This window comes from Phascolarctos cinereus, unplaced genomic scaffold (genome assembly GCF_003287225.1).
Source record: "Phascolarctos cinereus isolate Bilbo 61053 unplaced genomic scaffold, phaCin_HiC Scaffold_1;HRSCAF=81, whole genome shotgun sequence".
Taxonomy (NCBI): domain Eukaryota; kingdom Metazoa; phylum Chordata; class Mammalia; order Diprotodontia; family Phascolarctidae; genus Phascolarctos; species Phascolarctos cinereus.
This window is the reverse complement of record NW_027555514.1, coordinates 167567397-167582918: the sequence shown is the minus strand read 5'-3', so window position 1 is coordinate 167582918 and position 15522 is coordinate 167567397. Positions and strand designations below refer to the sequence as shown.

The 15522-nt window shown below is 38.2% G+C and overlaps 1 protein-coding gene across 2 annotated transcripts in view; it reads left to right on the top strand.

Annotated features, from left to right (window-relative positions):
- TAF3 (TATA-box binding protein associated factor 3) overlaps positions 1-15522 on the top strand; it is a 230570-nt gene that overhangs the window by 194946 nt on the left and 20102 nt on the right. Inside the window, exon 5 of one of the 2 annotated variants that reach the window (XM_020965107.2) lies at positions 8124-8379. In XM_020965107.2, coding sequence (XP_020820766.1) covers positions 8124-8379 — 256 coding nt within the window. Of the gene's footprint in view, positions 1-8123; positions 8380-15522 lie in introns of those variants that run through there. The other variant, XM_078154893.1, reaches the window with a different exon arrangement.

The following is a 15522-nucleotide window of genomic DNA, read 5'->3' as shown; positions in this document are numbered from 1 at the left end:
GGAAAATATAAACAAAGGATACATGGTTGTTCACTTGAGCACTAATAAGAATCTAAATTACTTTATAGGACAAACTTAATAATTAGGATTATTACTTTGTATACTGTATATAAAATGTTGCTCTGTAAAATGTTGCAAATTAAAGGAAATTGGTAGAGAGCAATTTTAGCTGCATTTGTAATGCCATACTTAGTTGTCATAAACAAAAATAATGTAGAAATTCAGGATTGGAATAATCTTGGAAACTAGATTATATACTTCTTCCTGGATTATAAACTCCTAGGGAAGGACCATGTCGTTTTCACCTTTCTGTCTCTAGGAATAATAATAACCAACTTTACAGAGCACTTACTATGTGCCAGCCACAGTGCTGAGTGCTTTACAATGATCTGATTTGATCCTCACAGCCTTGGGAAGTAGGTGCTATTATTAGCTCTATTTTACAAAAGAGGAAACTGAGGCAAACAAGAGGTTAAGTGACTTGCCCAGAGTCACATGGCTAGGAAGTATCTGAGGCCCAGTTTGAATTCAGGCTTTCCTGATTCCAGGCTAGGCATTTTGTGCACTGTGGTGCCAACTACCTGCCCCCAGCAGATTGCCTTGCACATGGCATACACTTTAATGAATAGAAATAGGAACTAGGCTAGATTTTATTGGTATAGAGAAGTCCCAGGTGATGAAACTCCTTCTACCAATGCAAGTTGGCATATTCTCAGCTATTTATAGTCTTAAAAAGTGTCTTAGAGTTCTGAGAAATTAAATAATTTGTCCGCAGTTACACAGCTAGTGTGGGACAGAGGCAGGCTTTGATAAATGCTGAAATAAAATCAGAAGCAAGGGAGAGATGAACCTCTAAGAGACTGTGCCAGTTCAAATCACATAGCACGAGTTCAGTTGTTTGAAAATTTCAAGTTTTAAGCTGTTATTTAAATACATGCAGCCAAGTAGCTAGCCTTATTTTGGGAATGGAAAATGCACTAGGAAGCTGTTTTGTTTTCACCAAATTAATCTGATCATCCATGTGTTTTGTTGTCTTGTAAACAGAGTCAGCAGTTTCCTTATGGTCTCTTAGATAGGAATTGTTTAAAGTTCTTTCCGTAGTGACCAGAAAAGTACAAGCAGCACCTGAGCTTAGGCAGCAAGAGAACCAATGAGGAGGGTAATTAGATTTAATTGTAGTAGGAGTGATCAGGAAAACCCCTCCTTAATTCCACATCTCCTCGATGCATTTTGATAGTCTTGTTGGATGTGGATCTTTGTCAGAAGATAGGATCCCATGGAGATGAATATTAGCACTAGACCTTAAGAGACATGTAACTTTCTGGGATTATATAGGGAACTCCTGATATGTTCCCAGTGACTGACAAGCAACACCAAAGAAGGTTGGCACCCGAGAGTCAAAAAAACCTCTCCCCTCTCTAATCTTTAAAAGAATAAGCTGTGGAAATCATTACTTTCTTCTCTCTTGAACCTTTCTGCCTTATCACAATCTTTCTTCCTCTTGAACTTCCAGCAAAGGATGGAGGGGAAAGGATTTCTTCCCCAACCCCCCCCCCCCCAGCAATGTTGACTTGTAGCAGAAGCACATGGCAGTTGACATGGTGACATATGTCTGCCCAAACAAGCTGGGGACCAGATTTAAAGTCCCTAGCTACCTTTTGATTTTCTTTTCTGGACACAGGTCAGCAACTAGTTAACCTAAGAAATGTACATTTACACCCTTGTGGATTACCTAGTATATAATTCAGAATTCCATAACTCCTAGTTCCAGAGTTGGATACTGGCTTCCCAAAGGTTTTTTTTAACAAGAAACTTTGGAGAAAAGGACTACCAAGAGGAGGGTCCAGTGGTTGAAAAAATAAAGCCATACTGTGGCAGAGGAGGAGAGCTGGTCCTTGCAAACTGCTCAGACAAAGTAGGTCCAAGGTGAATATGAAATATTTGGTCAGCAGTCTCACGTAGTTGTCCTTACCTTTCAGGAGAAGATATGTGAGTATGATGGGTTTTCAAGTATTAGATGTTCTCTCTATTTGTTCATATGTTCTTTTGAGTCCTTTACATCTTATGCAGTTTCTGTGGTGGAATATATAAAAATGTTATCCTTCACCTGATACTCATTTTGTACCTTTGTGGGAGAGAATGCTGTTTTACACTTTGGCAATGAACCCAGATATGAGACATAAGCTTTATTTTTGGGATTTCCTTGGAGTTGCATATCATTTGACCTAGTGATACCACTACAGGTGGCAAAGAGGTCAAAGAAATCCATGTGTTAATTCAATAAGCATTTATTGAGGCATCTTTTATATGCCAGGCACTATGAGGAATTGTGTTACAAAGATGAGAAATGATAGCCCTTCATCTCAAGGAGTGTGCAATCACATATTCAAGGAGTAGACAATGGAAGGTGTTACCTGTGTGTAAATGAGTACCATACAATGCAGAATGTCATGAAGGTAATGGTAAATCAGATTTTTATATTAGATTTGACTCTCACTAACAAGGAGGCTACTTGAGATGAAAATAATAGGAACACTGTAGGAAAATTACAGTTCTAAAGGTTATGATAAAGGAGGTGAAAGCCAGGCATGGTCTGATACACACTCTAGATTTGGAAAGTACATGGTTTCAAGGGGTTCAGAGAAAGGATATCACATCCCATGAACTCAGATTCTATAAAAGTCAAGTCAGAGGGGATGAGAAATTCAAGAATTGAATTCTCAAAACAGGAATGCAAACAGTTTCAGAGCTCAGTGGCACAGTGGATAGCATCAGACTTGAAGTGTTAAAATCCCACTGCAGAGCTCTACTAGCTGCATCCTTTAACCTCTCTATGCCTCAGCTTCCTTATCTATAAAATGAAAATAATAGTGACATCTACCTCACAGGGTTGTGGTGAGGACCAAATGAGTTAACATATTTAAAGGACTTTGCAAACTTTAGAGCTGTGTAAGTACTAGATATTAAAGAGGAAAAATGGGAGTTGTCTTAACACATTGATGTTGAGGAACATGAAACTCGCCAACCAGCTTAAACTTTCAAAAGGCAGAATGATATGGTGAAAACAGCTCGTGCTTTGGGGTCAAAGGACTCCAGAGCCTGCCTCTGGGGCTTGCTTACCTATGTGGACTTGGGCAATCACTTCATCTCTCCAGGCCTCAAGTTTTCCTTTGTGTAAAGAGGTTGGGACTAGGTTGTCTCTCAGGTCCCTTCCAGATGCAAATCAGTGATTCTGTCCGCAGACATTAGAAACAAGGGCAGGTAAGAAAGGTAAATATTTTTTAAGATGTAATACAGCCCTATAAAGAGAAATTCTGTAGTGCTAGAGATCATAATGGGCTGAGATTGGTGAGAGAAGGTCAAGACACCAAAAATGGTCTTGTAAGCTATATTCAAGAAGAGAGGAAGATCAAAGAAGGAAGGGGTACCTGACAACAAGAAAAGAAAGAAGTATTCAATCTTTCCTTTGTTTTTGTTTTGTCTGTACAAGATAGAGCCACACAAAAATGACTAACAGAGTTGATACCCAAGATAAATAAGAGACTTAATTTCCCTTGATGAGCTCAAGTCACCTGGCTTTCATAAACTACATTTATGTGTACCAAAAGAGCTTATAAATATGATTGCTGGATCACTGTCAGTAATATTTAGAAGATTATTTAAAAAGGAGAACTACTACAGGACTGAACGTGAGTAACTGTCTTGATTTTCAAAAAGTACAGAATAGAGTCTGTAAATGTATAGACCAGTTAACTTGACTTCACTTCCATGGAAGGTGCTAGAATAAGTCATTAAAGAGATAGTTATTAACATCAAGAAAAGGAAATAGTAATTACTTAGAGCCAGCACAGCTTTATCAAGAAGAGGTCATGCCAGACTAACCTCATTTCCTTTTTTTGGACAGGATTACTAAGCCAGGAGATCGAGAATACTATAGATACAGTTTACCTGGGTTTAGCAAGGCATTTGATAATCTCATACTGTTCTTGTGGAAAAGCTAAGTATGGGTTATATGATAATAATACAGTTGAATGGATTTAGAAACAGTTGAATGGCTAGACTTAAAGAGTAGATTAATGAACCCCTGTCAGCTTGTCAGGAGATCTCTAGTGGGATGACCTAGGGATCTGTGCTTGCCCTTATACTGTTTCACATTTTTTTTGATCAATTATCAAATTTGAAGATGATACAAAGCTGGGAGGGATAGCTAACATCCTGGATAACAAAATCAGGATTCAAAAAAGGTCCTAATATTGAGATGAATTTAGTACAGTGAAATCCAAGAGGGATAACTGGAAATCTTTATACATAGATTAAAAAAAAAATCTATTCCACAGGAATAGATGAGGGGATATCATCCTGTTGGTTAAGTAAGTTAGTTTGTTGTAAGCCACATGAGTCATTAGTGTGATATAGCAGCCTGAATCAGCTGTTTCAGTCTTGGGTGGTATTGAGAGGCAGAGTGCCCATGATCTCTGTGGGTTGTGAGAGGTAGTAGCCTCTCTGCACTCAACCCTGGTCAGACCACATTTGGAGTGTTGTGTTTCTCTTCTGGATATCAGTTTAAGAAGGACATTGATAAACTAGAATATAAATACAAAATAGCTAACTATAAGGAGGGAGAGCAATAGCAAAAGTGGGGGAATCAGGAAAGCCTTCTGTAAAAAAGGTGATGCTTAAGCTTCATCTTGAAAGAAGAGAGCTTATGAATTGGAGGTGAAGATATAGAGACAGGCTATGGTATGCATGTATAAGAAACAGAGAAGGCTAATTGGCCTGGATTGTGGGGTGTGATCATTTACAAATGGGAACCAAGAGAATGTAAGTTTCTGAAGGGTAGGGACTATCTTATTTATGTATTTATCTCCCTAGTGCCTAGCATGATGTCTGATTCGTAACAAATGCTTGGAGATTGATTGAATTGGGAATGTTTAGCATGGACAAGAAAAGACTCAGGGAGAATAGGTTAGCTGTCTTCAAATATTTGAAAGGTTGTCATGTGGAACAGGGAATAGTCTTGTTCTGCTTGGCTGCAGAGAGCAGAATTAATTCCCTGGAAATTATGGTAGACTAATACACACCTTCTCTACAGGAGATCACCAGAAGCTACAGAGCTGAAAAGATAAAATTTTTACCTTCCTAATAGAGGCCTTCTCCCTAAAACAGAGAATGGCTCATGATTTTTTAAAAAGAGGGCTTAAGGTATTTAGAACTCAAATAGAGAACTGAGAATCGATGTCTCTCTAGCACTGGCTAAGGGGAGCGGGATGCCACTCCTGAGTTATATGGAGGAACCCCTATAGGCTGATGAATTCTTGATTACTCTCATAGCAGGCAACACCTTGCCTAAAGATCTGGGGTCTAGTGTCCTGTGGTACAGAGGGATAATAGCAGCTTGGACATTTCTCCCTACCACTAAACTACTTCTTATGATAGAGGCTCTCCAGTAGCCCGCCGGGGGTTGGACTAAAGATTCTGGTTATGTTCCTTTTCATGAAACAGATGTGCCCACAATTAGCATGAATCCTAGAGCCTAGAGTTAATAAATCTGTTAATTTCCACTGTTTTCATACTATCACATATGAGTTGCTCAACAGATCATCAAAATGCATTAAAATGGGTAGCAGTTTTAAGGAAGAAAACTTAGGTTTCATACAAGGAAGAACTCAACAATTAAGAGCTTTCCAGAAGTAGAATGTGCTGCGTTGGAGTTGATGACTTTTTAAACTGCATTGACAACTTGTCAGGAAATATATGGAAATTCCATTTGGGTATGTCTTAGATTTAACTAGATCCCTTCAAACTCTGAATTTGGTGACTCTGAATGATCACATTCAGCTGTATAAATCAGTAGTAGATTCGTGGAGCAGATGGCTTTTGAGTTGGACCTTGAAGGAAGAAAATGTTATTGACAGGCAGAGATGAGAATAGAATCAGGGCAGCAGTAGAGAAAAGGGAAAAGCTGGTCATAGTTCAATACGTCCCCTAGATTTTTGAAGAAAAAAATTTTCAAAGAATTCAGAGGAAATATAAGATCTCATGAACTCAAATTCTGTAAAAGAATCTGCTGGAAGTTCTCAAGAACAATACAGGACAGAAAGAAAAACAATTGTGATGAAAAAAGAATAGGGAGTTGTCTACGTGTGAATGTGTATGGAATTCATCAACCAACTTAGATTTTTTTTAAGTATGCAAGATAAAAGCAAGTATAAGTAGCATGTATATAGAGATGTGGTGCAAACAATTTATGAACAAACAAGAGATACAGAGCATTGGGAGGTATAAAATATAAAATGGATAATTTCAGTTACATTAAATTAAAAAGGTTTTGTACAAATAAAACCAATATAACCAAGATCAGAAGGAAAGCAGAAAATTGGTGAAAAAATTTTATAGATAGTTTCTGAGATAAAAGTCTCATATCTCAAGTATATCAGGAATGTTGTCAAATCTACAAGAATATAAGTCATTCCCTAATTAATAAATGGTCAAAGAATCTGAACAGTCAGTTTTTTGATGTAGAAATAAAAACAGTTTATAGGCATGTGAAAAATGCTCTAAATCATTATTGATTAGAGAAATGCAAATTAATATAACCTTGAAACTCCATTTTATACCTTTCAGATTAGCTAAAATAATAGGAGAAGGTGACTAATGTTGGAGAGGATGTAGAAAAATTGGGACATTAATTCACTGTTGGTGAAACTGTGTACTGATCCAACCATTCTGGAGAATAATTTGGAATTATGCCCAAAGAGTTAGAAAACTGACTATACCCTTCAACCCAGCAATACCATTATTAGGTCTGGTTTCCAAGATGATTAAGGAAAAGGGAAAAAGAACCTATATGTTCTAAAATATTTATAGCAGCTCTTTTTATCATAGCAAAGAACAGGAAATTGAGGTGATGTGCATCAGTTGGGGAATGGCTAAACAAGTTGTGGTATGTGATCATGATGGAATACTACTAAGCTTTGAGAAATGATGAGCTCAATGATTTTAGAAAAACATGGAAAGACTTGCATGAAATAACGAAGAGCAAAATGAGCAGAACCAAGAGAACGTTGTATACAGTGACAGCAATATTGTTTTAAGAACACCTTTCAAATACCCAAATTAATTACAAGGACCTATGAAGGAAGATGCTATCTGTATCCAGAGAAGGAACTGATAAGAAATATTTATAGTATGGTTTTACATATACATACATACACACACACACATACACACACACACATGTATATGTATGTATGTATTAGCTATAGCTAGAAAGGATACCTAACAAGGATCTAGCTCTTGCCTGGGTAAAGGAGGCCACTTTTAGTCCTACAAGGAAAAACGTGTCTGGTCAGCAAGCCAAGGTGCAGTGACTTGGGGCAGGTTGTGTTAACGTATGTATTCTTGAAACATTCTGCAAATCTTAAGTTCTGGAACCACATGAATTCCATGTCCCTTAAGTGCTCAGGAAGCCAAATCATTGAAACTTGGCTTGAACCATGGTCCTCTGGGCCAATCAGTCTTGGGGACAACTTGCTAGCCTTTTAGAGAAAGAAGTAACCTAACATATATGGGACTGAGGGCTTTGGGAAAGAACCCTGGTAGATATTGATTCTGTTATAATGTTCTATTTTGGAGAATAATAAAAAATGCTCTTGGTTAGATGGTAATAGCAACTAATGTAGGTCCTTGAATTTAAGGTTTTTCTTCCCCTCTCTAAATCAAAAATAAAAAGACTTTTGTTAAAAGATGAATAAAATAGCTGTACTATTTATATCATGCCAGAACATATATGTTCTTCACTTCCACCTCTTACAATCCTTATCACCTTTCAAGGCTCAGTTTAGGTACCACCTCCTATTTGAGGCCCTTCATTGATTCCCCCAGGTGTCATTACTCTCTACCTCTTGAAATTATTTGTATTGACTTATCTTTTTTTATATATTGTATCCCTCCAGTGGAACATAAATGTTTTGATGGCAAAAACTGTTTTGTTTTGATCTTTGTATTACTAACATCTAGCGTACAGTCCCTTGAGCATTATAGGTACTTAATAAGTGTTTGTGGAATTAAATATTCAGTTTTATTCTTACTTATAAGTTAATTTTCTTCCTTTGCCTTAACAGTGTCATCAGCAAGGTGGTTCCAGCGCCAGAGGCTAAACCATCTCCCTCTGTTACTAGACCCAAATCACCACCACCTGCACCATCCCCAGCACCTGCACCTGTTCACATGACTCCTCCTCCAGTGCCTGTACCACCTCCTCCACAAGCCTCTGTATCACCTGCTATGATTCCTCCACCTTCTCCTGCAATCGTGGCCCCAGGAGGCTCCAAAGCACCTGTTCGTAGTGTTGTGACAGAAACAGTCAGTAACTATGTGGTATGTAACATTTACTTTTTTTTTAAATTCTTTTTTATTTTATTTACAATTCCATATTCTCTTCTTCCCCCTTCCCTACCCATTGAGAAAACAAGAAAAACAGAACTTGTCACAAATTTACATAGTCAAAGCAAATTCACAAATTAGCCATGTCCAAAATACATACATATACGTACAGATATATGTACATATACATTTCAGTCTGCACTTTGCATCCTTTCTTACTGAAGGTCGATAGATAACATGTTTCATTATGAGTCCTTTAGAATTGTGGTTGGTCATTGTGTTGATCATAGTTCCTAAGTCTTCCAGAGTTAATTAGCTTCATAATAATTTTGTTACTGTATAAATTATTCTCCTGGTGCTGCTCACTTCACTTTGTATCAATTCATAAAATTTCCAGGTTTTTCTGAAACCATCCCCTTCATCATTTCTTATAGCACAATAGTATTCCATCATCTTCAAATAATAATTTGTTCAGCCATTTCCCAATTAATGAATGCTCCCTCAGTTTCCAATTCTTTGCCACCATGAAAAAAGCTTCTATAAATATTTTTGTACAGATGAATCTTTTTCCTCTTTGATCTCTTTGGGCTTAGACCTAGTAGAGATATTACTGAGTCAAAGGTTATGCACAGTTTAATAGCTTTTGAGGTGTAGTTCCAAATTTCTTTGCAGAGTGGCTGAACCTCTAACATTTATTTGAAGATGAATTATTATAACTTATTAAGCTTTAGCTTACCTTATTACAATGAAAATTTTAAATAAAAGTTGTTATATTTCAAAGGTAATTTGTATAGTGGCTGATCATAGGATCATACATTTAGAGCTAGAAGTGATGTTGGAGGATCATATAGTCCATCTCCCTCATTTCGTGGATCAAGAGGCAGGTCTACAAAGGTGACCTGACTTGGGTCGCAGAAGAAGTCAGTGGCAGAGCTAGAATTCAGATCAGATTCTGGAACTCCAAGTCTGATGTTCTTTCTTGTGTGTCACACTATACTTTCATTGCTAGCCTCTGTTTTTAGGGACATACGAATCCTCAGGTAGACTGTGTTACACAAATAATTAGACACAGCTTGTGACATGTGTGAAGGGTAGAAGACATATAGGTTCTTTGTTGCCAATTCAGATTAGTGGGCATATCAGTGTAGAGGTCTTCACTCCTTGATGGTATAACAAAACCAGATTCTAAAATTCCAAATATGCTTTCCAGTTATACTTCAGTGCTTAAGTAGATTTATGATCTCATTGATTTAGGTGGTTATTCCAGTGGTGTAAATCACAACCTGTCCAAGTTGTTGAGCTCCATTCCAGGGCCAGCTCATGTAACCTCTTCCATGAGGCTTTTCCTGTACCTCAGATTTTACTGGTTTTCCTACTCCAAAGTACTTTTACTGTATTTTATGCTTACCTATCTATGTACTATACATGTTTCCCCTCGGTAGAATGTAAGCTTATTGAGGACTAGGCCGCTTCCATTTTTGTCTTTATATCCCCAGCAACCTCTCTGTGCTTCACTGGTTTTCTTTTTCCTCAGACCTATGCTTTCATCCGTGTAAGGGAGCTCCCTCCTGAGGAAATTCAGTCTATGAATTTGGGGGCAGCTAGGTGGCGTAGTGGATAGAGCACTGGGCCTGGAGTCAGGAAGACATGAGTTCAACTATGGCCTCAGACACTAACTGTGTGACCCTGTGCAAGTCACTTAACGTCTGTTTGCCTCAGTTTCCTCAGCTGTAAAATGGGGATAATAATAGCACCTACCTCCCAGGGTTGTTGTGAGAATCAGATGTGATAATGGTTGTAAAGCAATTGAACAATGCCTGGCACATAGTAGGTGCTGTATAAATGCTGTTGTAGTTATTATCATCATCATCATTAGCTTTAGTTCTATTTTGATGGTTTTAAGAGAATTAAAAAAAGAACAAAGAAATATACTAGGAAAGACAGGGATGGGACTTACTGTTTCTCATAATTGGTATGCACAAGTAGAAGGGTAAAGAAAATTAGAAGAAAAGGTAAGAGGAGCAGATATTTCATTAATTTCATCTGAGTCAAATGAAGGAGGGTTGATCGTACGATATTTCTCTAGGAGTTTTCCTTTGGGGATCTCTTTCAAGTGGTGATTGGTGGATTCTTTCCATTTCTATTTGACCCTCTGGTTCTAGAATATTGGGGCAGTTTTCCTTGATAATTTCTTGTAAGATGATGTCTAGGTTCTTTTTTTGATCATGGCTTTTGGATACTCCAATAATTTTTAAATTCTCTCTCCTGGATCTATTTTCCAAGTCAGTTGTTTTTCCAGTGAGATATTTCACATTCTCTTCTATTTTTTCATTCTTTTGCATTAGTGTTACAGTGCCTTTATTTCTCAAATTGTCACTAGCTTCCAGTTTCTCCATTCTAATTTTTTTAAAATTAACTTATTTTGATTTATCAACAATATCTTCCATAAACTTTTGAGGTTTTTTTTTGGGGGGGGGTTGGGTTTTTTTTTTGTTTTTGGTTTTAGGCAGTTGGGGTTAAGTGACTTGCCCAGGGTCACACAGCTAGTAAGTGTCAAGTGTTTGGTCTGAGGCCGTATTTGAACTCAGGTCCTTCTGACTTCAGGGCTGGGACTCTATCCACTGCATCACCTAGCTGCCCCAAGCTTTTGAGTTTTAAATTTTTCTACACCACCCCCTCCTTCTTCCCCAAGACGGCGCACAATCTAATATAGGCTATGCATATACATACCTATTAAACATATTTTCACATTAGTTATGTTGTAAGTAAGAATTTGAACCAATGTGAGGAACCACTAGAAAGAGGAAACAAAACACAACAGAAGAAAAAAAATAGCAAATAGTATGCTTCTCTCTGCATTCAAACTCCATAATTCTTTCTTTGGATGTGGATAGCATTTTCCATCATGAGGCTTTTGGAGATGTCTTAGATCCTTGTATTACTGAGAAGGATTAAGTCTATCAATATTAATCACCACACAACATGGCTATTACTGTGTACAGTGTTCTCCTGGTTCTGCTCACTTCACTCAGCGTTAGACCATACAGATCTTTCCAGGTTTTTCTGAAGTCAGCCTGTTCATCATTTCTTACAGCACAATAGTATTCCTTTACATTCATATACCACAACTTGTTCAGCCATTCCCCGATTGATGGACATCCTCTCAGTTTCCAGTTCTTTGCCACCACAAAAAGAGCTGCTATAAATATTTTTATACGTGTGGGTCTTTTTCCCATTTGTATGAACTCTTTGGGATATAGCCCTAGAAGTGCTATTGCTGGGTCAAAGGGTATGCACATTTTTTATAGCCCTTTGAGCATAGTTCCAAATTACTCTCTAAAATGGTTGGGTCAGTTCACAACTCCACCAATAATGCATTAGTGTTCCAATTTTCCCATATCTTCTCCAACATTTATCATTTTCCTGTTTTGTCATGTTGACCAATCTGATAGGTGTGATGTGGTACCTCAGAGTTGTTTGATTTGCATTTCTCTGATCAATAGTGACTTAGAGCATTTTTTCATATGACTATAGATAGCTTTAATTTCTTCACCTGAGAACTGCCTGTTCATATCCTTTGACCATTTATCAATTGGGGAATGACTTGTATTCTTATAAATTTTAATTCTCTATGTATTTTTCTCTATTCTAATTTTTAAGGAAGTATTTTCTTCAGTGAGCTTTTGGACTTCCTTTTCCATTTCACTAGTTTTACTTTTTAAGGCATTCTTATCCTCGTTGGCGTTTTGGACTTCTTTTGCCATTTGGGTTAGGCTATTTTTAAGGTGTTATTTTCTTCAGTATTTTTTGAGTTTCCTTTAGCAAGCTGTTGACTTGTTTTTCATGATTTCCTTGCATCACTCTCATTTCTCTTCCCAGTTTTTCCTCTACTTCTCTTTCTTGCTTCTCAAAATTCTTTTTGAGCTCTTCCGTGGCCTGGAACTAGTTTGTATTTTTCTTGGAGGCTTTGGATGTAGGAGCTTTGACTTTGTTGTCTTCTTCTGGCTGTGTGTTTTGATCTTCTTTGTCACCAAAGAAAGATTCTATAGTCTGACTTTTTTTGCACAGTTTGCTCATGATCCCAGCCAGTTACTTGAGTTTTAAACTCTTTGTTAAGATAGGGGTCTGCTTCCAGTGTGAATGTACTGTCCCAAGCTTTGGGGGTTTTGTGTAGCTGTTTTCTGAGACACTTCAAGGGACCTCTAAATTTTTAGTTCTTCCAAGGTGGTACGATCAAGGGTAAGGTATTTACTCCTTTCCTGGCCTGTAGTCTGGTCTATGAGTGACAACAAGCACTCTTTTCTGCCTTGGAACTGTGAGGAGGATTCTCTCTCTACTGCCACTACAAGCTCCACCATGCCAGCGGTCTTCCTCACCCCAGGATCGCCACCCAAAACTGTGGCCCAGATTCAAGCACAGGCAAAGCAAGAGAATCCTGCCTCAGCACCAGCAAAGAGATCCCTGCAATCCTGCTCTGATCAACCACTCGATTTCCCCTCAGTCTACAAGACTGAAGCTCCCGAAGCAGCCGCTCAGGGGCTACTCCAGGACTGGGCCTGGGACCAGGCTTCTCTCACCACAGTCACAGACTTTTCCTACTGACCTTCTAAGTTGTCTTTGGTGTTTGTGGGTTGAGAAGTCTGGAAACCACCCCAGCTGCCTGTGATTCAGTCCTCTGAGGCCTGTTTTGCCTGCACACTCACGCTGAACTGCGTTTTTCTCCCAGCCTGGAGCAATAGACCTTTCTAATCAACCATCCAGGTTGTCTTGGGCTGGAAATTTGTTTCATTCTGTCATTTTGTGGGTTCTGCTGCTCTAGAAGTTGTTTAGAGCCATTTTTTACAGGTATTTGGAGGGGTTTGGGGGAGAGCTCAAGCAAGTCACCGCTTTTACTCCACCATCTTTCTTATTTGGTTTTTAAAGTCCTTTTTAAGTTCTTCCAAGAACTCTTTTGTGATTGGGACCTTTTGACATTTCTCGTTGAAAAAGGAGTGGCTTTTTTTTAACTCTATTATCTTCCTCTGAATATGAGCTCAGATCTTCTCTATCCCATAGTAACTATCTATGATTGGGTTCTTTCTCCTTTGCTTACTCATTTTTACTTATTATTTTTTGTTTTATTTTGTTTTTATCAGCTATTAATGTAATCAAGTTGTAGTCGTGAGGTATGGGGAATGAAGCTCCAAGCCTCAGGTCCTTCTTGCTATTGTTTTCTGATGTCTGTCTGAGAGCCCAACCTTGGGCTCTCTTCTCCACTCCTAAGCTACAATTAGGACGCCAGCCACACTGTCTCACAAATGATCTTGCTGCCTGTAGTCCCTCCAGTGGCTGCAGACTTCAGCTGTCCTCTCTGCCATTGAACTAAGACCAAGGACTCTGCTTTCCTGCAGGTGTCCACAGTGAACAGGGCTCCTTGCCCTTCACTATTGTACTTACCAGGTGTGCTAGTTTCTTCTCCTTTCGGCCACAGCCCAGGATGTGTCTGGTCAGCCAGCTGTTCTTGGCATCCCTTGACAGTGGAAGGTCCTTCAATCTTCCACTAAGCCCTCAGACCCCACCACAACCTCCCCTCCCCCAGTATTTTTTTAACCTAGTTATTAACTGCCTCTTCATAATTTTCTTCCTTTGTTTTCATTTCTTTACCTAATTTTTCCTCTACCACTCTTATTTAATTTTGAAAATCAAGTTTTTAGCTCTTCCAGAAATTCTTGTTGAGTTTGTATTCAATTCTTTTTTTTTTCTTTGAGGCTTTGCTTGCAGCTGTTTTGACTTCATTGTCTTCTTCTGAGTTTGTGTCTTGATCTTCCCTGTCACCAAAGTAGCTTTTTAATGGTCAGGTTTTATTTTTTTTTTATTGTTGTTTATTATTTTTCCCACCCTATTTCTTGATTTGGAACTTTGTGTTAATGTTGGGTTCTGTTCCCAGTGTGAGGGGTGAAGGAACACTGTCTCAAGTTTCAGACTTTTCCACACTGCTGTTTTCAGAGATATTTCTGAAGGACTGGACGTTTTTGGTGCTTCCAGGGTGTAATCTGGGAGAGGTGTGGTCACTGTTTTCCTGTTCTACACTCTAGTCCTTAACCGGGAAAGGCCCCTGATCGCTTGGGACCAGAAGTGATACTGTTCCTGAGGGATTCCACTCCCTCTTGAAAGTACTCCTCTCTTTTCTTGAACTACCACCCGGAAGTATAGGCAATGAAAAAATTGTTTTCACATGCAATGGGAAATAAGATATATAGACAATGGGGTATAGAAATCTATCCTGCCCTATAGGAAAGTAGAAGAGGAAGGGGATAAGGGGGAGGTGGGATAGAAGGGAGGGCAGATTAGGGAAAAGGGTATTCAGAATGCACGCTGTTTTTGAGTTGGGGGAGGAACAAGATGGGGAGAAAACTTTGAACTCAAAATCTTGTGGATGTGAACGTTGAAAACTAAAAATAAATTAATCTTTTTTAAAAAAGAAAAAAAAAGCAAATAGAGATTGAGGAAAAATTAGAAAAAAATAAGAGCAATCCAAGAAGATCATGAAAAGAAAGTCAACCAACTAGAAATAGATAATCAAAAACTTAAGGAAGAAAATAATTCCTTGAAAACTAGAATTGGGCAAAGAGAAGCTGATGATGATCTAAGACTCCAAGAAATCATAAAACAAAATTAAAAGAATGAAAAAAGTAGAAGAGAAATTGAAGCATCTTGTCAGAATAACAACTGATCTAGAGAACAGATCAAGAAGAAATAATATAAGAATAATTAGCAAGATGGCACAGTGGATAGAGTACAGGCCCTGGAGTCAGGAGGACCTGAGTTCAATTTCAGCCTCAGACACATGATACTCATTAGCTGTGTGACCCTGGGCAAGTCACTTAACCCAAATTGCGTCTCCAAAAAGAATAGTTGGACTACCTGAAAATTACAATTTAAGAAAAGAATTTTGATATAATATTACAAGAAATTATCAAGGAAAATTGTCCTGAAGTTCTAGAACAAGAAGGCAAAGTAGAAATAGAAAAAAAAAATCTACCAGTCACCACCTGAAAGTGATCCCAGGAGGAAAACTTACAGGAATATCATAACCAAGTTTCAAAGCTCCAGGTTAAAGAGAAAATATTGAAAGCAACAAGAAAAAAAATAATTTAA